At 36.2% G+C, this 25,000-nt stretch overlaps 2 protein-coding genes across 4 annotated transcripts in view; one reads left to right on the forward strand and one right to left on the reverse strand.

Moving 5' to 3' along the window:
- LOC135217950 (uncharacterized) overlaps positions 1 to 25,000 on the reverse strand; it is a 123,650-nt gene that overhangs the window by 91,389 nt on the left and 7,261 nt on the right. The gene's annotated exons all lie outside the window — the stretch shown is intronic.
- Positions 16,213 to 25,000, forward strand: part of LOC135217949 (microtubule-associated proteins 1A/1B light chain 3C-like) — a 64,391-nt gene continuing 55,603 nt past the window's right edge. Inside the window, exon 1 of the mRNA XM_064254051.1 lies at positions 16,213 to 16,582. Within this exon, the coding sequence (XP_064110121.1) occupies positions 16,444 to 16,582 (139 nt within the window). The 5' untranslated portion in view covers positions 16,213 to 16,443. The remainder of the gene's footprint in view (positions 16,583 to 25,000) is intronic.

The raw sequence follows: 25,000 nt of genomic DNA on the forward strand, positions 1-25,000 counted from the left end.
TATGTATAAATAGGTTTTTTTTGCCAACGAAGGAAAAGATGAAAAAGCGAGATAGCCGAGTACTTTCGGTCCTGTTCGGACCCTTTACTGAAGGGTCCGACAGGACCGAAAGTACTCGGCTATCTCGCTTTTGCATTTTTTCCTTCGTGGCAAAAAACCTTTATTTATATATATATATATATATATATATATATATATATATATATATATATATATATATAGATATATATATACATACATATATATACATATACATATGTGTGCTAAACTTGTTTTTATTTACTCTCTCTCTCTCTCTCTCACACACACAACACACACACAAAACACTCAAACAAATAATTTTCATGCATGACATTTCTATGCTTTCAAATATGAAGGCACAAGATTTTCTGTTAGAATAAGTTCAAGGATGATCTCACAAGCTGGCCTTCTTCCAACCAAGACATGTTAACTGCATATAATGCTAAAGTCTAATTTCATGTTGACCTGCTGCCTCCGTCACAGGAACAGCAACTAAATTGGTGTAAATAACAAAATCGGCTATACCTGAAAGGCATCATGTAAGTCTTCCTAACTTGCCGAGGATTCGAGGTCATGCTTCGTTTAGATTAGACCAGCAAGACAGTGCCTTAATCCACTTAGCCCGAGAGAGAGAGAGAGAGAGAGAGAGAGAGAGCCACAATCCTATGCGACCTCCCGTGCCAGTCGAGCAAAGGATTTCAACAAGGTCTAGACCTTGAAACGATTTCGAGGTGGGGACCGGAAGGAGAGCAAATCCTGGCCCACCTTTCTCGAGCGTCCCACACACAGTTGTTCAGCCTGTGTCTTCGCGTTCACATCCTGAGAGCTTCCCATTCTCTGCGATGTACTTCGGCTTTCCCTTCCTTTCGTTTCACTTCCCTCAGAAGACCGACATGTCTAGCCACTCGAACTTCCACCAACTGGAGCGGAAATTCCTATGGATTCCCCTACAAAGCACTTAGTTTACTTCTTCTTTCGTTTACGCTTCCTTCTGAAGGCAGACATGTCTAGACACTTAAAGTCCCACCAGATAGAACAGAGGAAAATCCTATGGATTCCCCTGCAAAGCATATAGTTCACTTCTTGTTTCGTTTACACTTCATTCTGAAGGCAGACATGTCTAGGCACTTATAGTCCCACCAGACAGAACAGAGGAAAACCCTATGGATTCCCCTGCAAGGCATATAGTTCACTTCTTTCGTTTACACTTCCTTCTGAAGGCAGACATGTCTAGACACTGAAAGTCCCACCAGACAGAACAGGGAAAAATCCTATGGATTCCCCTGCAAAGCATATAGTTCACTTCTTGTTTCGTTTCCTCTTCATTCTGAAGGCAGACATGTCTAGACATTCATAGTCCCACCAGAAAGAACAATGGAAAACCCTATGGATCCACGCAAAGCATCCAACATTCGCTAAACAGTGGGAATAACAACTCTTTACCCCATTATCTTTAGTTCTAATCATGACACAACGCACGTAGCGCGTTCTTTTATTTACGTGAACGCTCTCAAGCACATTGACATTGTAGCTGGTAGGTTGCGGAAATGACGTATTGTACCCTAAATACTTTCGTTGTTCCCTCACGGATGTTGGGCAGAGATATGCCACCTTTATCAGTCAGTATATCCTAAGGCAGTCTAAACGTCGTAACACATTACACTCATTTTAGTTGGGAAAAACTATCTATCACGAGAGTATATACAATGTTCTAAGGGGCCCAAATGTCAAAAATCGTGTATAATACATGTACACTTTATAAAAGCTTTCGAACCCTTCCCTGGGTTCATCTTCAGTCCAAAATCACTTTTGACATTTTTATTATTATGGACCCCTTGGAACAAAGTACACTAAAGCACGGGAATAATTCCCTCCCATTGCAGCATGCGATGGAATCAGTCAAAGATTGCATGAACTGATGCAAACATTTTTGTCCAAAGATACTAAGCCATTCTCTCGTTCAAATTCGCCCAGATAAAGGAATGAGAGATCCGTCACGTCTTACGTATGTCCTGGTTCCCCACCCCCCACCCTGCCCTCACCATAGGTTGGCACTAAAATGGCACAGCTACCTGATATAGGAGTGCCAAGTCCACATGAGCAGGCAAACAAAGTATACTAACTACTGTCTTTCACTACGAAATACTGAAAGGTTTATGCTTGAAGCCTGTTAAGATTTCTGTATCTTATTTTGTAAATAGGGAAGTTATTGGGCTAGATTTTGCTCTTCCCTGCAGAGCATATAAGAAGGTTCTGACAATGATGTATAGTCAATAAGTGATAAAATAACAAATACTGTTGACAATTTTCAAATGTATATATATACATATTAATATATTATAATATATTAATCAAAAATATAATATAGTATCTGATATAATATATATATATATTATATCTGTATATATGTATATATACATATTAACTACGAAAAAACCAAATGCATGTAATATTTCATATACACACACACATATATATATATATATATACCCTATGTATATACTAATATAGTATTATAATATATATATATATATATATATATATATATATGTATATATCCTATATATCTATCCATAAATATATATATATCTCCTATCTAATATCTATATATATCATATAAAGAAACAAAAGAAATGAGAGAGGAGAGAGAGAGAGAGCGATTTGAGAGAGAGAGAGAGAGAGATAGAGAGAGAATCTACAGATCACTTTTTAACAGACACATGTATAATGGTTATAATAAAAATCGTCTCTTAACGTCTTGCTTCCTTCACAACTTTTGGATAAGTTTGCCATTTCAACGGACGTCATGAATTTCTCCATTTCTTCAATTTGAATTTTAGGCTTTGTAATGACACGCGTGGTTATCATAATCACACACACACATTTATGTAAATATCTTTATAGATTAAAGTGAAAGTCTGTCTGTTGACTTGAATGCTGGTGCACTATAGAAACTCGAACCGCTTGACCGATCTAGACAAAATTGAGCACGTGGCCATCATTTGACCAAACTCAGATAATTAATAGGGTAGGTTTCAAACCCGTAGGTACATCTCGGTCCCCTTCCATTTCAACCATCCACCTTCCACCTTCCTTTTTAACTTATGTGGTCAATGAACTCTACGGGTTTGTCATACCCCCTTCTCATGTACTCGAGGCCATAGAAATATATTATTGAAAATGCTTTTCAGTCACCACAGTAATACCTGAATAAAATGGACAAACAGCACAGTAATACCTGGGTAAAAGGGACAGTCACCACAGTAATACCTGGATAAAAAGGACAGATAGCTCAGTAATATCTAGATTAAAGGGACAGTCACCACAGTAACACCTGGATAAAAAGACAGGCAACAGAGTAATACCTGGTGAAAGGGGATAGACAGCATAGTAACACCTGTATAATAGGGTCAGTTACAGCAGCAGTAATACCTGGATAAAACGGACAGATGGTAGAGTAATACCAGATCAAAGGCGTTAGACATTGATCTAACAAAAGGGCCCATTAGTGAAACTTTGGCATCAGGATATGTACGCGTAGCTGGAGACTGCATTACTTTTCAGAGGAACTTGTAGGTAAAAGTGGGCTCCTCTCCAAGGGAACCTGGAACCTGTCATCCAGCCCTACCACCAGTACCAGGAGCTATATCTGGCCTATCTAGTAGGTGCAGCTCTCCCACCAGTAACGGCCGGGAGAACTTTCGCGTACACGGGTATGTATACATTGGCATGCATACATAGGCATGGCATCTTGTCGCCATGGGGATGAGCGAAATCTAGGTTGCACTGGCTCGTCTGGTTTGGTGTCGTGAGTTGCAGAAAGAGATGCTAGCAATGACTTTCATTCAAATGTGAGCAAAACAGCCATCAGGGATTTATATGAAATCCAAATGGAACTTGAGAAGTTCAAGAGCAGATGCGATGTATTACTACCTTCATACAATTCTACTTGGATTTTTTAGTGATTCGCCTACATTTTTATTGATTTAATTGTTAATTTGCTCATGTACCTGTTTTTCTAATAACCGGTCTCTTCTTTCTGTATTTTCCAGTACCTTCTGTTATTTCTTTTCGAATGAACACCATATTGTTTGGAAGCTTGAATTTCGAGTCAGTAGCCCCTGTGGTGGGCTTGCTTAATATATAATTAGTGGTTTTCTTCCTTCTGAATAATAATCTAATAATAATAATAATAATAATAATAATAATAATAATAATAATAATAATAATAATAATAATGCTGAAGAAACCCATAGTGGTGTAACTGTAAATATATATTACAAATATATATTTCATTTACACCACTGTAGATTTCTTTACCAGTTTAGTGAATAATAATAATAATAATAATAATAATAATAATAATAATAATAACAATAATAATAATAACATATGAGGTGGTCCCTCAAGCACCTGACACGCCATTAGTGAGCTCAGGTCAAGAGTGTAGCCAGTGAACCCCTTGGAGGTGTTACTCAATTACAAAAATATACTTTAAAAACGACCCCCAAGAATGTACCTATGAGTCATGACTCATCATGACTCACCAGTCACCTTGGGTTCCATTGCTCAGTCAACATACCTCTTCGAAACTCATTCACTGAATCTTCCACCTGTGCCGGCAGGTGTGTTAAGAACATTTAATTAAAGACTGGAGCAGAAAAAAAAGGTATTTATTGACGTGAGTACTTAGGGATGTGACAGTCCCAGTTTAATGTTGATTAAAGATGGAATATACAGAAAAAAAAATTCCCAGTCAATATTCGATATCTTCATTATTCATTCAAATAGATATAAAAATAAAAAAAATAATAAGTAAATAAATATATGCATCATATATATATATATATTATAATGTATGATACATTATAGGTACATATATATAATATACATAATATATATACATACATACATACATACATACATACTTCTATGCCATACATACTTCTATGTATATATATAGGTATATATATATATATATATATATATATATATATATATATATATATATATCATATATATATATATATATATATATATATATATATATATATATATATATGTGTGTGTGTGTGTGTGTGTGACAGAATGTTCTCAATAATGTGTAAAAACTATATATATATATATATATATATATATATATATATATATATATATATATATATATATATATATTCCCAAACATATTAAATGGTTCCCTTACAGCTCTCGTTCGATCACCTCTCCTATATATATTATAGTCTTGACCACTCACAGGTTTCCCCAAGTCAGCAGGTACTGAACGAAAGCTTATAACAAGAGACCATTCTATATGTGGACAATCGAGAGAGACACGTTTCCATAATCACGTGGAAACTGGTCCATGAAAAAGCTTATGTGACCTTTGGTTCCCGACGTCGACTGGACAGTGTTAAGAGCAAGTGTCCTTGGATGAGTTCGTCCCTCTCTGAGTTATTTGACCAGGCATGTTATAGCAGATAGCGGTATCGGTTGCACTGTACCTGATGGATTTTTTTTTCTATTTTATTGCTTGTGTCTTGTCGACCCTGCCGTGATAGGTCAGGTCTAGGGTCCTAATTCCCTTAGTAATCATGATGATATTGACAGTCATCATTATTATTATTACTATTGAATATTATACCTCACCGATTGCTTGTTTGTTTGGGGTTTTTACGTTGCATGGAACCAGTGGTTATTCAGCAACGGGACCAACGGCTTTACGTGACTTCCGAACCACGTCGAGAGTGAACTTCTATCACCAGAAATACACATCTCTCACTCCTCAATGGAATGCTCGAGAATCGAACCCGCGACCACCGGGGTGGGACGCAAACACCATACCAACCACGCCACGGAGGCGCCCTTTGTACACGCCCTGCCTGCTATAAATACCTGTAAACCACGTATCTCCATTCACTTTCTTGTATACTCTCATAGATGACTGCCTGTGCGCAGTCGACACGTCAGAGGAAATAAACCTAAGACAACTGAAATCTTTATATGTCCTTAGGAAACCTGGTATACCAGCTACATGCTGACGAGAAAAAGATAATAAGAAGAATTGAGAAGATTCTATAATTTAAATGACGTTGAAACAGCTATATAACATTCAATGTTACTGCCCCCCAAGAAGGCTTCCTGCCTTATTATTATATTCTGTTAAAAAAGAAAATTGAGGAGACTCAATACAAAATTAACTCGCACGATGCAGTTATCCTGTTTAAACCGACATATTATTATTATTATTATTATTATATTATTATTATTATTAAACGGAAGTAGAGCCCTCTGTTAAACACTTCGTTAAAAAGGAAAATGTAGAGTACTTAACACAATATTAACTCACACAAAACAGCCATTCTTTTTAGCAGTATATATCACTAATATTATTGGTTGCAGGTCCACAATACTGTCGAATGTGAAGTATAAAGTCTTTTAATAGATAATATAAGCTTTCGAACCATGTACTAGGTTCATCTTCAGTCAAGTACAAGGTTCGAAAGCTTTTATTATCTATTAAAGACTTTATACTTCACATGCGATAGTATTGTGGACCTGTAACCATTGTCATCATTTTCGACACGGAAAATTGTGCCCCCAATTATTATTATAAATTTGGCATAAGTGATTGCTTGATCAGAGTCGCCAACTTTCGGTTTTCATTTTCTTACACTATATATATTATATATATATATATATATATAAATATATGTATAATATATATATATATATGTAAATATATATATAGATATATTGTATATATATCTATAATATATATATATATATATTTATATATATATATATATATATATATATATATCGAGCTACAGATGTCTTTTAATATCTAATTCGCTCTACCTCGGAATTAATATATTTTTTTCATATATGTTTAACCGAGGGGGAATTTATTAAGCGATAATAGAATTGGCGGCCGACAGGCACGAACCATCGACCTCTCAATTCCAGGACTGGCAGTGAAGGTTGGCTAAGGCTTCACTGCCAGTCCTGGAATTGAGAGGTCGATGGTTCGCGCCTGTCGGCCGCCAATTCTATTATCGCTAATAAATTCCCCCTCGGTTAAACATATATGAAAAAAAAATATATTAATTCCGAGGTAGAGCGAATTAGATATTAAAGGACATTTGTAGCTCGATATATGAATATGAATCACGTAATGTGATAGACTTTCATATATATATATATATATCTAATAAAAGGAGCCCATAAAAACACCAAAATAGAGAAAAAGTACTATATTTCAGAGACTGCTGTCTCCCTCTTCAGGTAGATGAATGAGAAAAGTTTACAGAAAAGGTGGTATTTATACCAAGAGGTCCATCCACAACAAGCCATTTTAAGTCACCCCCGCTGATAATCTTCCTTAATCTTCTTAAGGGTTGGTTGAATGAAGACGTTGTCGATCGTGTCCAGAATCCATCCTCCTTTTGAGATGTTCATTACCTGCCTCTCTTTTATTAAGGCCGATTCCATCATTTGACTCTTGTACCGGCAGTTTGCTGCTATAAATTACACGTGACAATTCAGTTTATTCTATGGTTATGTTCATTTATATGGTTGAAAATAGCCGAGTTCTGTTTGTCCATACCTAACTGACCGTTTGTGTTGTATTAATCTCTGGGAAGGATTTACCTGTAAATCCGATGTAAGATTGGTCACAGTCCTGGCATGGGATTTCGTATACCCCAGAGTCCTTTGGAGATGTCTTTTTGTTGGACGTAATCAGGGGATTTGGCTAAGGTGTTTGGGTAAGTAAATACAAAAGGGTTCGATTTTCCGAGGGGGTTGGTTATTCTCTTAATCGTGTCCAGGTGGGGAATTATTATTTTATTGTTGGGTGTATCTCTGGTCTTGTCTTTATGGGGTCGGTAGAAAATTACGTTTGCTTTGTGAATTGCTTTCTCAATTATATGGTCAGGATATTTTAAAGACGAAAAAGTTGCTTGCGAATTAGTTCAAATTCTTTTTCCAGGAATTCTGGGGAACAAATTCGTAAGGCCCTTAAGACAGTTACTAGCTACACCTATTTTTGATAGAATGTCATGATAGCTAAAGTAGTGAATGTATTGAAGTGAGAACGTTTGGTTTTCTGTATATGGTAAATTTGTATTCTGTCGTATCTCTGATTATTAAAACATCAAGAAAAGGAATTTTGTTGTCTGTTTCCCATTCAACTTAAAATTTGATGCTGGGCACTAATGTGTTTAATTTCGAGAGGAATTCATTGAAATTGCCCCACCTATTATCCCAAAATGTTAGGATATCATCCACGTATCTCATCCACAGCATGTTTTTGGGTTTTATTGCATTTATTACTGTAGTTTCAAAGTATTCCATGTACAGATTGGCTAGAACAGGACTTAAAGGACTACCCATAACTACACCCGAATTTTTGCTTGTAGAATGATTCCCCGAATGAAAATACGTTATTAGATGCACATAATTCAACTAGCTTTATTATTTGTCAAGCGCCATGGGAAATGATCTGAATAGGGGGATAATTTTTACCCTTAAAAACTGAAGAACGTCCTGTACTGGTACTTAGTGAACAGGGAATCTACATCAAGGCTTAAAAGTTTTATGTTGTTGAAGTGGTATATGTGCTTCTCTGAATTTGTTGACAAAAATCTTCCGAATGTTTAATGTGACTGGGAGAAAAAGTGCCTAAAAAAGTGAATGGAGGCCAGCTAACCCATTTAGAAATTTGTAATTGAAAGCACCGGCACATGAAACAGCTAGGGTCTGAATGGAAGATTGTCTTTGTGAGTTTTGGGAAGGCCATAAAAAATAGGGTAATTTAGGATTAATTACTTTAAATTTCTCTAATAGTTCAATACTCTTTTTTTTGTCTTTGCCATTAATCTTACTTTCCGAAAAAATTGCTGTGGGAACGTTTTGGAGGGGATTTTTTTTTCGTCAGTTTTTTTTTTTCGTATGTGTTTGTGTCGCTAAGGAGCTGGTTGATTTTGTCAAGGTAAAGAAGTCTTTGTCCATTCATTACGATTTTGCCGTCTTTGTCGGATCTACTTATTATAACATCTAACTTTTTTAGCGAGTGGATGGCTATCATGAATCTGCGGGAACAGGATATTTCTTATGTAAGTCAGTTAAAGCATTTAGTAACACTCCTTTAAACATATCTCTTCACGGTTGTAGTTTTTGTCAGATATGAATTTATCAAAAGCCACTATGAAGTCTAGGTTGTTTTTGCGGTCTGGCATAAGGGCAAAGGATAAGCCTAAATTAAAACTAAATGTTTTGATTTACAGTAAAGGGGGGGTGTTGGATAAGTTTAAAACTTTTGTCTTGTTTGCTCAAGATTATTCCATGCACTATTGTCTATTAGGTTATTAACTTGCGTAGAAGTCTGTTGGAATGAGTCACGCTATTATAGGCAGCAATGTCGGAACAGAATGAAATCAGATACCTGTATATGTGGTCCGTAGTGAGGAGGCGAAGATTAGACTGGGTTCCATATATCATCTGCGTAGTACGAAGATGTCGTTTTTTCGTATCGGTGATTCTTTCCTCCAGGAAAATCTTGTGTGAGAGAGGGAAGGGGTCCGATTGCAGAGTCCATCTCCCGAATCCGTACGGATTCGGGAGATGGACTCTGCAATCGGAACCCCTCCCTCTCTCACACAAGATTTTTCCTGGTAGGAAAGAATCACCGATACGAAAAAAACGACATCTTCGTACTACGCAGAGTGATATATGGAACCCAGTCTAATCTTCGCCTCCTCACTACGGACCACATATACAGGTATCTGATTTCATTCTGTTCCGACATTGCTGCCTATAATAGCGTGACTCATCCAACAGACTTCTACGCAAGTTAAATAACCTAATAGACAATAGTGCATGGAAAATAATCTTGAGCAACAAGACAAAGTTTTAAACTTATCCAACACCCCCCTACTGTAATCAACATTTAGTTTAAATTTAGGCTTATCCTTTGCCCCTTATGCCAGACCGCAAAAACAACCTAGACTTCATAGTGGCTTTTGATAAATTCTATCTGACAAAACTACAACCGTGAAGAGATATGTTTAAAAGGAGTGTTACTAAATGCTTTAACTGACTTACATAAGAAATATCCTGTTCCCCGCAGATTCATGATAGCCATCCCCTCGCTAAAAAAGTTAGATGTTATAATAAGTAGATCCGACAAAGACGGCAAAATCGTAATAATGACAAAGACTTCTACCTTGACAAAACAACCAGCTCCTTAGCGACACAAACACATACGAAAAACTGACGAAAAATCCCCTCCAAAAACGTTCCCACAGAATTTTTTCGGAAAGTAAGATTAATTGGCAAAGACAAAAAGAGTATTGAACTATTAGAGAAATTTAAAGTAATTAAATCCTAAATTACCCTATTTTTATGGCCTTCCCAAAACTCACAAAGACAATCTTCCATTCTGACCCATCGTTTCATGTGCCGGTGCTTTCAATTACAAAATTTCTAAATGGTTAGCTGGCCTCCTTTCCCCTTTTTTAGGCACTTTTTCTCCCAGTCACATTAAACATTCGGAAGATTTTTGTCACAAATTCGAGAAGCACATATACCACTTCACAACATAAAACTTTTAAGCCTTGATGTAGATTCCCTGTCACTAAAGTACCAGTACAGGACGTTCTTCAGTTTTTAAGGGGTAAAATTATCCCCCTATTCAGATCATTTCCATTGGCGCTTGACAAAATAATAAAGCTAGTTGAATTATGTGCATCTAAAAAACGTATTTTCATTCGGGGAATCATATACAAGCAAAAATTTCGGGCTGTAGTATGGGTAGTCCTTTAAGTCCTGTTCTAGCCAATCTGTACATGGAATACTTTGAAACAGTACAGTAATAAATGCAATAAACCCAAAACATGCTGTGGATGAGATACGTGGATGATATCCTAACATTTTGGGTAATAGGTGGGGCAATAATTCAATGAATTCCTCTCGAAATTAAATACATTAGTTCCCAGCATCAAATTTAAAGTTGAATGGGAAACAGACAACAAAATTCCTTTTCTTGATGTTTTTAATAATCAGAGATACGACAGAATACAAATTTACCATATACAGAAAACCAACGTTCTCACTTTCATACATTCACTACTTTAGCTATCATGACATTTCTATCAAAATAGGAGTGTAGCTAGTAACTTGTTCTTAAGTGGCCTTACGAATTTGTTTCCCCAGAATTCCTGGAAAAAGAATTTGAACTAATTCGCAAGCAACTTTCGTCTTTAAAATATCCTGACCATATAATTGAGAAAGCAATTCACAAAGCTAACGTAATTTTCTACCGACCCCCTAAAGACAAGACCAGAGATACACCAACAATAAAATAATAATTCCCACCTGGACACGATTAAGAGAATAACCACCCCTCGGAAAATCGAACCCTTTTGTATTTACTTACCCAAACACCTTAGCCAAATCCCTGATTAACGTCCAACAAAAGACATCTCCAAGGCACTCTGGGGTATACGAAATCCCATGCCAGGACTGTGACCAATCTTAACATCGGATTTACAGGTAAATCCCTTCCCAGAGATTAATACAACACAAACGGTCAGTTAGGTATGGACAACAGAACTCGGCTATTTTCAACCATATAAATGAACATAACCATAGAATAAACTGGAATTTGTCACGTGTAATTTATAGCAGCAAACTGCCGGTACAAGAGTCAAATGATGGAATCGGCCTTAATAAAAGAGAGGCAGGTAATGAACATCTCAAAAGGAGGATGGATTTCGGAACACGATCGACAACGTCTTCATTCAACCAACCCTTAAGAAGATTAAAGGAAGATTATCAGCGGGTGACTTAAAATGGCTTGTTTGTGGATGGACCTCTTGGTATAAATACCACCTTTTCTGTAAACTTTTCTCATTCTCTACCTGAAGAGGGAGACAGCAGTCTCTGAAATATAGTACTTTTTCTCTATTTTGGGTGTTTTTATGGGCTCCTTTTATTAGATGGAACTCTGTTGTTACAGAACATTTTTACCAGTCATATATATATATATATATATATATATATATATAATATATATATATATATATATATAATAAGAACTTACCTCGAATCGCCAATGACTAGAAAAATTTAGCCCGAGACGAGTCAAGGTCCTTCTCCGGAATATGCTGATCTCTGCCTAAATATAACGGATTAAATATAACCAATGAAGGCACGCGAGAAAAAAAATAGTAATACCTTTTTCTATTAAGTAGCATAATAGGTGAAACTAAGAGGCAGGTAGCAGAATCTGCGCAAAAGATCGGGAAGACTCATGTGAGTGTCTATGGAAGTCAAGGTTGGAATGTATGATTGGACTGTAGGGCTAGCTCTCCTTTATGGTAGTGAGGTGTGAATGTTAAATATATATATATAAAAGGTTGAGGCTGTAGAGATGATGCTTCGGTGTACAGAGTGAGCAACTCTGCATGTAGGAGACGGGCAAGAAGGAATAGTAAATATTTCATAGATGGGGTGAACGGTTTCAGACGGGATTGGCAGAAAATCAAGAAAGTAGGAGCGTGTGTATTTAAGATAGAGGTGAGTGGTGCAATGGGTTTCGGGGTTTGACACGTTGCTGATGAGCCTTGTGTAACAGGATGAAGTGGTTAGTACTGAGGAAGTTTTATAAGCTTATAGGTCATAAATATATACTTTAGATGTTACGACAGAAATGTGGAAATGTTCACTTTCTCTAATGTTCCTAAAAGCGACCTTCGATTCTGGTAAACGTCTCAATATGGATTCTTATATACATACGAGTATGCACACGTAAAGTGTGCATATATATTATGTAAATATATGTGTGTGCACTTGTTTGAGTATGTGTACATGTAGATACAAATACAACATTGAGCCGTTTGCGTAAACACTTTCTTGATGTTAAGGCCCCTCTCCAATTCTCCTGTCACTCAATGCATCAAATACTTTCTATTCCTTCCTCCCATTTCTCCTATTCCGCAGAATTGCTCGCTTTCTACGCAAAAGGTATCATCTCTATAGCCTCAAACTTTCTTTCATTCATTTTTAACATTCACACTTCACTACCATAAAGGAGAGTTGGCTCTACAATCCATACATACATTCTAATCTTTGCTGCAACAGGCACTCCACGATTTCCCCCAGATCTTTTGCACATTTTCTGTTCCCTACCTCCTAGTTTCACTTGTGGTACTATCCTTTATCTTTCTACCAGTCCTTTGCAACATCCACACCTCACTGCCATAAAGGAGAGTTGGCTCTACAATCCATTCATATATTTTAATCTTTGCTGCAACAGGCACTCCACGATTCCTCCCGACCTCTTGCGCATTTTCTGCTCCCTACTTCCTTGCTTTATCAAGTATGTTGTTCCCTTTTTATTTCATCTCACCTGCCTTTATCCGTCATTTTTATCGCTCCGTTATAGTTAGGTCGAGACCTACAGTTTCAGAAAAAGGACCTTGAGTCGCCTTTGAAATTCTAGATGAACTCTTGTACAATATTGTTTGCAGCAGTGGCTTTTGGTTTATGTTCCCCCAAGTTTTTTTTTTTTTTTTTTTTTTTTTTTTTTCTTGAGTATATTTACGTCTTGACTTTAGACATGCATACATAACATATATGTAACGTATTTTTATATACATGCATATATATATATATATATATATATCCCTATATATACATATGTAATACAAATGTCTACATCTGTTATCATATTCATACACGATATATTCATTAGTGTGTTGTATATATATATATATATTATAGATATATATATATATATATATATATATACATATAAACGTGTTTGCGAGCACGTGCGTGAGGGGGGGGGGGGGTGTTTACATGTTCCCACCATGTTATCAGTTGCCTTGATCTTCATATTTATTATACATCCGTATATAATGCAAAATATCCATAAAGTTATATTATATCCCCACACACATATAGTATGTATAATATATATATATATTATATATGATATATATATATATATAAATCCGTTATATATTGTGTGTGTGTGTGTGTGTATAGGTGTGTGTGTGTAAAGTGTTTTGAAACATATACTTGATGAATATTATCAAATACTGAGTATCTGAACAGCAAAACTCCAAAGTGCTCTTCAAATTAAGACACTACTTCAAAGCAATCACGGCCATTTAGAACACCCTGGCTTGGAACCTTTTCAAAAGCAGAAAGAAAAGACTAATAAAATCAGAAAACAAAAAGATGGCAACATTCCGGGTGACTGACCCATTTACGTATTGTCAGCGAGTTTATAAAATCAAGGATAATAAAAAATATATATATAATGATAAAATTTACTATGGGTAACTACATAAAAATTGTAACTCTGAAATACATAGATTATTTGTAAAATGTGCACGCTAAATTTTTTAAGTTCTGGTAATTTGAAGTCAACTTTGATCAAATTCTGCGTGTAATACAACTAAAACTGTAAAATATTGTATATTCTCTAATAAAAGAAAAAAATAAAAGCAAACAAGTAGAACTACCTCGTTCTTCCGCCACGGTTGCTGGGCAGAAAATTCGCAGGGTAGGTGCTCTAGTTAGTTATAAGCCAGGGTCGAAGTCTGGTGAATGTACTATGTAGTTTGCTGTCAAGTGTCTGTGTGTGTGTTTGATTGCGTCTTCCTTTATTGCTGGGCGTGATATCGCACTTTATATATATATATATATATATATATATATATATATATATATATATATATATATATATATATATATATATATATATATCTATATAGTATTATATATAGTGTATATATATAGTGTATATATTATATATATATATATATATATATATATATATTATATATATATATATATATATATATATATATATGACGTGAAAATGTTCTGTTACAACAGAATACTATCTAAGAAAAGGAGCCCATAAATACGCCCAAAACATAAAGAGAGTAAGTACTATATTTCAGAGACTGCTGTCTCTCTCTTCAGGTAGATTCATTACCTACCTGAAGAGAGAGACAACAGTCTCTGAAATGTACTATACTTACTTTCTATATTTTGGCGTTTTTATGGACTCCTTTTATCATATATATATATATATATATATATATATATATATATATATATATCTATATATATATATATATATATATATCTTGTTTTGTGAGATTTTTATATTTGCCTCTTCCGTTGTTGGGAGGCGTGAGATCGCACTTAAAATACATATCCAATTATCTAATCGTCTTTCCATCTTTTTTTTTATTTATTTCCCGCACCAGTACACGTGTCTATCCGCACGTGCGTTGCGGAGATGTCCTACAGTGTATTTTCGTGATTCACACAAATTGCACAGCATACACACACAGACACAGGCAGACACAGACACGAGATAAGCCGGCTTTTTCGCCCTCATAGAGTAACCCAATGAACTCACGTTCCCTCAGGGTAGCAGAGTGCTGGATCCGGCATAGCAACTAACTATCTATCTAGTAGGCGCCGGTGGGGTGACCAACCGGCCTATAATCATAATTAATGGCATTTATGCTCCCCAAATGAATCCCCTTTTGATGACTACTGGATAAGGGTACGTTCAACCCACTGCACGTTCCGTAACGCGCTCGTGAACGTTAAGGAAAACCCCATACTTTCTGGAATATTCCCAGACGAATGGCTGGAATTAAATTAAGCCGGCAGATGGGCAATGGTCTGTCTGTCTGTCTGTTCGGCCTTAGCGACAAACGTTGATTCCATGTGAGGCGACAAGGTCGAGCCGGAGCCAGCCAATGAGAACCCCGGGCTGCCTGGGAAGAGCCACAAGAGCCAATCACCCTCGCGATATCATGGGCGTCAGGCGAGGCTTGCACGGAACGCCCCAAATTTAGAATGTGTGCACTTTCTATCTCAACTTGTTGGGCCGTCTTCCCTCGAGAAAAAAAAAAGTGAGATAAAGATAATATTTAAAAAAAAGAAGTAAGAGATGCACGGCAGTTCGATGAGCGTCCGGACTGTCTGACCTGTAAGGAACAGCCAGCCTTTATAAAAGTACGAGACGACGTTTACGTGATTAAAACGACTCAACAAACAAATAAACTCCGCTCCTTTTATCATTCGCGGCGATTCGAGAAACCTGGTAACTGCCTACCTCAACGAGGTGTGTTCGGGTCCTCGGGATACCGTAGCGTTTAAACGTTGAGGGTGTGCCAGGGAGAGAGGTAGAGGTAGAGGAAGAGTGTGTGAGAGATAGAGAGAGAGAGAGAGGCACGCTCGAACGACTTTCGAAAGATCTGCTTAACCGAGAGAGGGTTTTACTAGTACGAGAGCGGTAGTCTCATCGTGAGTCATTTCCACTTTGTTGCAAGCAAGCAAGCAGGCAGGCAGACAGGCAAGAAGGCGGCAAAGTTGCTTCAGAAGATGGTGTGCACTTGCGTCTACTGCAACGGCAGCGGGAAGGACTGCCTGAAGACCCTCAGGACGGAGAAGAATCTGAATATGCAGAGAATGGAGGCAGATACGAATCCGTTCTTCCACTACAAGAGACTCAAGGCTTTTGGTAAGTCGGTTAAATGTCTTATTTTTTTTTTATAGTAGAAAACTTGTTTTTTTTTTTATCTTACCTAGATAGTGACACCCAAGGGCTTTAACCTTTGGAACTTGTTAAGTAACAAGCCCGTTTGGGAATTACCGTAAAAACATAAACAAAAGACTGTTGACATCAAGTTAATGACCACCCCCCCTTCCCCCCCACCACCAAGATATTTAGTCCTAGACGATGACCCCCAAAAACGCCTATGGGTCTACTATCTAGGGGAGATCCCGCTTTTGGCGAAATTATACTTTAAACCGTTTATCAAATTGTAGACTTAAAATTATTCTTATTTAATTTCAAATGACCTAACCAACCACACGTAACCCAACCTTACCCAGGATACCAAGAGGTCCTTACTGGAGTAAACCTAGTGCATGATACTGGGTTGTCTGCTTAAGCCATCTGTGAACGAAAATAATTCCATAAACGTCCAATGTATTCGTCAAAAATAGTTCAGTGCTATCTTTACATCCAAAATGTTTTAACGGTTTAAAGTAAAAATTTTGACCTAGTTTTCCGAAAACTGTTCAACTTTCAGAAATATCTTTTATTTATTTATTTATTTAATTTATTTAATCATTTATTTATTTATTTACTTACTTATTTAAAGCTTATTTTTACCGCATGCGCTCAAATCTGAACATGTAGTTAATCTGGGGAAAGCGTTACAATATGGTTTGTAATGAAAAAAAATCGTTAATGTCAGTGGGAAACATATAATTTATTTTAGAATTAAGAAGAACGCCAATTGCTAATTAATTTTTAACATTTAAGAAGAACATCGATTGCTACTTAATTTTTAACATTTGAGAAGAGCGTTGAATAGCTACTTTATTTTTTTTTTAATTGAGAAAATCTCGATGGCTACTCAATTTACAAAATTGAGGAATGCGTCGATTGCTACTTATTTTTAAACAATTTAGAAATAGTATGTTGATTGCTCCTTAATTTACAAATAAAAATTAGATGAACATCGATTGTCACTTATTTTACAAAAATTGAGAAGAACGTCGATTGCCACTTAATCTAAAAATATTGAGAAAGTACGTCTGTTGCTACTTAATTTTAAGAAAAATTAGAAGTACGTCAATTGCTACTAAATTACAAAAAAATGAAAAGTACGTCAATTGCTACAAAATCAAAAAAATTTGAGAAGTACGTCAATTGCTACTAAATTACATAAAATGAGGAAAACGACGATTGCTACTTATTGTACAAAAATTAAGAACGTCGACTGCTACTTAATTTACAAAAATCGAGAAGAACGTCGAGAAACGCTTCTGGAACAATCTGAAGAACAAGGCAGCTTGACTTATCATACAAACGTATTTATGTATATTGATAATTCCCGCGAGATAATATACTTCCACCTAACTATACAAACATTCACCAGCCCTATAGCTACAGTGTTTGAAGTAGCGTCCACGGCACCGCATACTTAAGAAACCGTTTCCCAAGGACATTTACTGAGGCCAGTCTCTCTCTCTCTCTCTCTCTCTCTCTCTCTCTCTCTCTCTCAGCAACAGGATCAGTTTAAACTCAGTTAGGATTCAGAGTGTGTTAAGTAACCTTCGGAAAGCAGCTAGCTTGCCTGTTTGGTATTTACTCAAGCGGTTCAGACAGGATGCCAAAAAAAAAAAAAAAAAAAAAAAATGTAGGAGATTTTCCTTAAAGAAAAAAAAAAATACGCCAACGGGTTAGTTACATTTTGAACAGAATTTGGCGTCTCTCTCTCTCTCTCTCTCTCTCTCTCTCTCACATTATTATTATTATTATTATTATTATTATTATTATTATTATTATTATTATATTATTATTAGTATTTGAAGAGATATTGGTTGGAACGGAAGTACACTTTAAGAAATTGGCTTCTCTCTCTCTCTCTCTCTTTCTCTCTCTCTCTCTCTCTCTCTCTCTCTCTAGAATGATATTTGTTCATATTATTATTATTATTGTTGTTGTTGTTGTTGTTGTTATAAATAATGACGACCCGTGTCTCTTCTTACGACTGAACAGGACTTAAATTACAATACTTTTATTACAAATCGTAATTTTTTTTGCAATTATTCAAGTTTTCAATATTTATTTTTATTTAATAACAATTTTCCGTATCTATCTCCATTTAATCAGTATAATGGCGTTTCCAATAAGTGTTTTTCGGTTATCACAACTGACAGTCGTACATATAATGCTCTATAATTAATACTCAGCATGTTGAGGAGGCTAATCAGCGAATAATTTCACCTTTCTCTCTCTCTCTCTCTCTCTCTCTCTCTCTCTCTCTGAAGAATACGTAGTGCATTGTACACTTAACATATCTTGATACAAGCGTGTTTATATTTGGGATATAAACTTGTACTCTCTCTCTCTCTCTCTCTCTCTCTCTCTCTCTCTCTCTCTCTCTCTCTCTTTCAAGATCATATAAAGCATCGTACACTTTTAACATACACTGATACAAGAGTGTTTGGCATTTGGGGAATATAAGTACTCTCTCTTCTCATCTCTCTCTCTCTCTCTCTCTCTCTGAAGAATACGTATTGCATCGTACAATTAACATATCTTGATACAAGCGTGTTTGTATTAGGGAAATATACCTGTACTCTGACTCTCTCTCTCTCTCTCTCTCTCTCTCTTCTCTCTCTCTCTCTCTCTCTCAAGAGAGGCATCGCAGACTTTTAATACATTCTGATACAAGAGTGTTTGCATTTGAGGAATATAAGTTTTCTCTCTCACTAGATAGAAAACCAAATATTCTATTATAAAACCAACAAGAATATAAAAGAAACTTTACAAAGTCACGAGTAAAGTTTCTTCAAACCTGTAAGCGGTAAAAATAACCTTATTTGATGCTTATGACATTTCGGAATTTCTTTCATAATTCCTGTGACCTTGAAACTTAATCAAGGCCACTTGTACTGCTATCAAGTGAAGAGATGACCAGGCGATTCCCACCTATAATTAAGATCTTGAGAAAGGTTCGATAATGGTGATAATATTAGTAACAAGGATGAGGTGAATATTATTAGTATTGCGAGCTTCATGGCGCACGCTACGCTGTACTGGAACCTGGCGCTGCCCGTCATATCTCCTCTACCCTCGCGATCGCCTACCTACCTTGCCTCGTCCCGTGGCGGACAAATAGGTTTGCAGGAGGAGGGTGGATGTGTCATGTCTCCCCTATCCTCTCGATTCCCTACCTGCTCCGCCCACATCCGGGCCGGACAAACAAGAAAGATTCACTCGGATTTTATTATTATTATTAGTATGGTTACTGTTCTCGATGCTTGTTGTCTACCAATGATTAATAAAAAAAGTACGATAAATCAGTGCTCTTTGAAGCACTTGAACAATGACCCTTCAAGGAAAATCAGAGCAAGCAACTCGTGCATTGCTTTGCTTCAGTCAGCTTTGCTTGCAGTAGACTGTATATCTCTTTGTTTCAAGGGCCTTGTGGCGAAGACAGGCAAGTCTTGTTGGTTCAACTTGAACCTGCTCAAGTTTTCTATCTGCTATTCACTGTAACTCTCTCTCTCTCTCTCTCTCTCTTCTCTCTCTCTCCTTTCTTTTCTTTCGAGAGTAAGGATGTGTTGGGGGAAAATGACGATAGATTTAGTAAATACCACGAAACGACCCAAAGATGTGTAATATTTTTTTGACATTTTATCATTTTTTACCAGTTTTTTTTTTTCTTCTTTTTGAGCCCTGAAATTTTCGAATTAGGCTAATGATATACTTATTAAAGTGGGTTTGATTTCATTAAAGAAAACTCATGTTCTACGTAAAGAAAGACAAGACATCGCCAGTTTTTTTTTTTTTTTTGACCCCTGAAATGTTCGAATTATGCGAAATTATATACTTATTAAAGTGGGTTTGATTTCATTAAAAATAAACTCATGTACTCATGTTCTAGTACGTATAGAAAGACACAAAGAATACAATCAATCGAACACATTTCTCGAGCCCAAAATAATATTTTGTAGAGATCTTGCCCTGCGTGTCAGGAATTGATCTCCGAAGCGATTCATATAGTTTGAATTGTTTGGAATTTTTTTAACTAACACGCTCAGCCCAACTTCGCAGCTCCTGTAATCCTGTGATATTAAAAATAATGATTTCAAAACAAATGGAAAATGTTGTTTAACGGTTGTAAAGCTTTGTCGAACCCAGACATTGAAAATATCACCTTGTAAAGTTTTTCTTTTATACCCCTGTTGAAACGCAAAAGGTCCAATTCAATTTTAAGTTATTTTGTTGAAACTGACCTTGCCAATCTCTTGGTTGGCTGAAACACATTCATAAACACTTTACCTATGAGAAATGAATGATTCTAATTTGAATAATTAAGAAAATTATTATTATTTGTTTAAGCAGCCATTTCCGACTAAGTCCAATCGGCTGCTGAATAATTAAGAAAAACAGCTTATTCCCAAAGAATCACAAGAGTTGCAAGGGAAGCTCAGGAACCGATCGTCTCTGTGTGTTCTGCATAATCTAGTTCTAAAAATATCTACGGAATTTGTGCTAAATAAAAAAATAAACACTGCAGGTTTTTTTGCTTATGTGTCGCAAATATGGCTTCGGGTCCTTAACCGTAGATATGAGAAGGCTCCCTTGAAATTTGCAACAAAGACTTCCTTGATATTTGCCCTCAAAGACGTCTTTGAAATTTGCCCTGAAAATTTCCTTGAAATTTGCCATGACGACCCCTTTGAAATTTTCCTAAATACTCCCTTGAAATTTGCCCCCGTAGGAAGCCACTGCCGTCAGTGTACCTCGTGCAGTGCACTGTAGGCGTTGCTCAATTGAGGTTCTTTGCAGTGTCCCGTCAGCCCCTAGCTGAAACACCTTTCATTCCTTTTACTATGCCTCCGTTCCAATTCTTCTTTCTTCCATCTTAATTTCCTCCTGTCTCAACTTTCAAACTTTTTTACTCTTAACTTCCCTTTCAGCACTGAGTGACCTCAAAGGTGCCAGCCTCTGGCTTTGATTTCATAAGCCACCTATCCCTTTAAACTTGATAATTGCAAACCTTGCACTTCTTAGGCAAAGTTGACGTGAGTAGTTAAGGAATTTGCTGGCGTTGGGTCACTAGGAGCTATGACTGTACAGTAAGTTCCAAAACTGAAGCTACAAATTTCAGAGGATTTCGTTCGAAATTCACTAACTGGCAACTATAACTCGTAGCTGAAAAATTTATTTTTTCTCTACAGTGAAAGCTCTATCAAGCAAAATAAAGCTAACATATGATGCACAAATATCAAATCTATGATATTTATAACAATCATAAGAAAAAATTACGGCAAAATTAATTATTTTAAAGTATAGTAATTACTTCAAACTATAGAAACGAAACAATTTGAAATTCTCGTTCAGCACAGGATTACCAACATTACCAATGTATATTTCGAGCAATGTGGAAACAAATATTTAATATCATAGTGTATTATCAATTATTTTAGCGAAGATGCATAAAACCATGCAAGTATCAATAGAATGTAAAGGGAAAATCTCCGCGACATTAAACATAATCAACCATGAATGCACCTAGATTCAATAGAGAAGTTGGGTGTGGTTGGTAGTTCTGATTCTAGCTTCTAGGACCGAGCATAAAACACCATCTTCGAGAAAGGCTCTAACTGCTGCTGCTACCTTCAGGTGACTAGGCCTAGTTCGGGCCATTGCAAGGCTTACAATGCAGGCCACTGTCTGTTATTTAGGCAAAGATAGAACCCTCAGGACCGATACCAGGACCTGTCCTTGCACCTGGGAAACAGACTCGCTATACAAAAAATAAGAAAGACGGTCACAAGCAACCAGAACACCCGTAATAATATCACCTGGTTAAGTAGGGCTACCTCTACCCACAATACTAACTCCACCTTTTTCACTTCAACCTTTTACTCAAATCTTCGAATCATATCCCAACCGTGAAATTTACGACTGAATTTGCGTAAGTGGGCGTATCATACTAAGAGTGATATCACCCAAATTCATATTTTCTCGGACAACCAGTAATCAGTTCAATCCAGTCAAGCATTATTGTATAACAGAAATTTATGACTTTTTTGGGGATATATATATATATATATATATATATATATATATATATATATATATATATATATATATATATAAAGAAGCACCCGAGCATGACCAATAGGCCTAGTGCTTAATTCTTAAAACAGACCTCTGGTTATTCCTGACTAGATAAAAAGGTCCTAAGAGAGAGAGAGAGAGAGAGAGAGAGAGAGAGAGAGAGAGAGCATAACAGGAGATACTCGAATTAAAATAATGCTCGCCAAGCATATTCACACTCTGGATCGTATGGACAAGAACAGTCTCACTTATGCACGGAAAAAAAAAGTGGAAACCTACGAAAATACTTGTTTGGTGCGACCCTCACATGCAAAAATTTGCACACTTGAGAAATTCGATAAAATTATTAACTAACAAGCGGGAAAATATATTTCCTTGATTCTTGAAATAGGTCTAACCATGTAACCAATGCTAAACGCGCATATAACTTGGATTTTTTTTTTTTTACACCAACTTGTGTCTTATTTATATTTCACTTAATCAGATGCTAAACTTCTCTGTGGTTTATCAAAAGAAATCATAACTTTTGATATAACGCTATAAAAGTGGAAAGTTGATTTACAAATATTAGGCCAATCCTTATGCACTCGGTTCCTGCTGCCACTCTATGGTGAACACTTGATATCACACTTTGAGAGCCGCAGATGTTTCTTTGGGGAAAAAAAATTCTTTTTCTTTTGACAATGAATTATTGAACTAACATTGATCATTCACTGGGGAAATAATTTCTGCGCTTATACAGTTAATCACTGATACGTATTATCAGATAAATAGTATGACGATAATTGGAATAAAACATACTAACTGGCAACCCCACGAGTTTCTAAAGAATTACGATCAATTCTGAGATTTGTCGCTTCACTTCTGGAACTTACTGTATACAAGAAGGCGAATTCTTCAGGAAATTGACGTTTCCTTTCTTTTCATTGATGTTCGTTGGAGTGTTTTAATGGGCCTTTTATACTTGAGACGTATCCTGTTTTTTAACAGAAGAATTTATCTATCTATATATATATATATATATATATATATATATATATATAATATATATATATATATATATATTTATCACACCGTGATCCATATAAATTATTCGAGCTACAATGTTCTTTAACATCTGATTTCGCTCCACCTCGGAATTAAGATATTTTTCATATATGTAAACCGAAGGGGAATTTTTTAGTTGATAATATTTTCGTCCTCGTCGTGGGTTAGAACCACTGCCCAGGACGAAATTATTGTCAACTAAAAATTCCCCTTCGGTTTACATATATGAAAATATATTAATTCCGAGGTAGAGCGGAATTGGATATTAAAGGACATTTGTAGCTCAATCACATATGTTTTAACATTTAGATAGATGATATAAAAATTATATATTATATATATATATATATATATATATATATATATATATATATATATATATATATATATATATATATATATATATCTGAGACCATTTAGATCATAGCATGGCAGAATCAAGGAATTAACCCTTTAAGCTAACTTTTAAAGCGAGTGTTTTATTTTGACAACTTGTGACCACACATTCGACTCTTCCTTATTTGCTGTATTTGATCATGATTCTTTCATAGTTCTTCCTTGTATTTCCTTAAACTGAATTAAAGACTTTTTTTTCCCAAGGGCCTCACTAATTGTCCTCCCATTATCCTTTTGGCTGAAGCTATTTTGTCTCCTACTCCTGCGGGAAATGTCTCTTTTTTTCATTGAGCAGCAATTATCCAAGAAATCACCATCCCCCTTATGGGAATCTCTCCTTTCTCCCGTGTTCCTTGATTCCTGAAACTTTTCTTCTATATGTGAGTCATAAGACACCTTTTGCCATTTGCTCTTTCTTTGCTTTCTCTATCTACATTGTAGTGAATGAATTCAAATTGACCACCTTCATTATAAAGAATCTATAACAATAAACTCTGAGTGGATCTTTCTTGTTTGTCCGCCCGGGTGGGGGGCAGGGTTGCTAGGGGATTATGAGGGTAGGGGGGACATGACACATCCACCCTCCTCCTGGAAACCTGTTTGTTCATCTTGGGTGGGGGCTGGGTAGGTAGGTGATCGGGAGGGTAGGGGAGACATGACGGGCAGCACCGGGTTCCAGCGCATTGTAGCATGCACCATCAAGCTCGTACAAAAAATAATGATTAACTTGTACCGAATGAATTAAAATTGGCCAACTTTTCCCTATGAGAAGAATAAAAAAATAATGATTACATTGTACTGAATGAATTCAAGTTGACCAACTTCATTATGAAGGCAATATAC

The sequence above is a fragment of the Macrobrachium nipponense genome, chromosome 9 (genome assembly GCF_015104395.2).
Source record: "Macrobrachium nipponense isolate FS-2020 chromosome 9, ASM1510439v2, whole genome shotgun sequence".
Taxonomy (NCBI): domain Eukaryota; kingdom Metazoa; phylum Arthropoda; class Malacostraca; order Decapoda; family Palaemonidae; genus Macrobrachium; species Macrobrachium nipponense.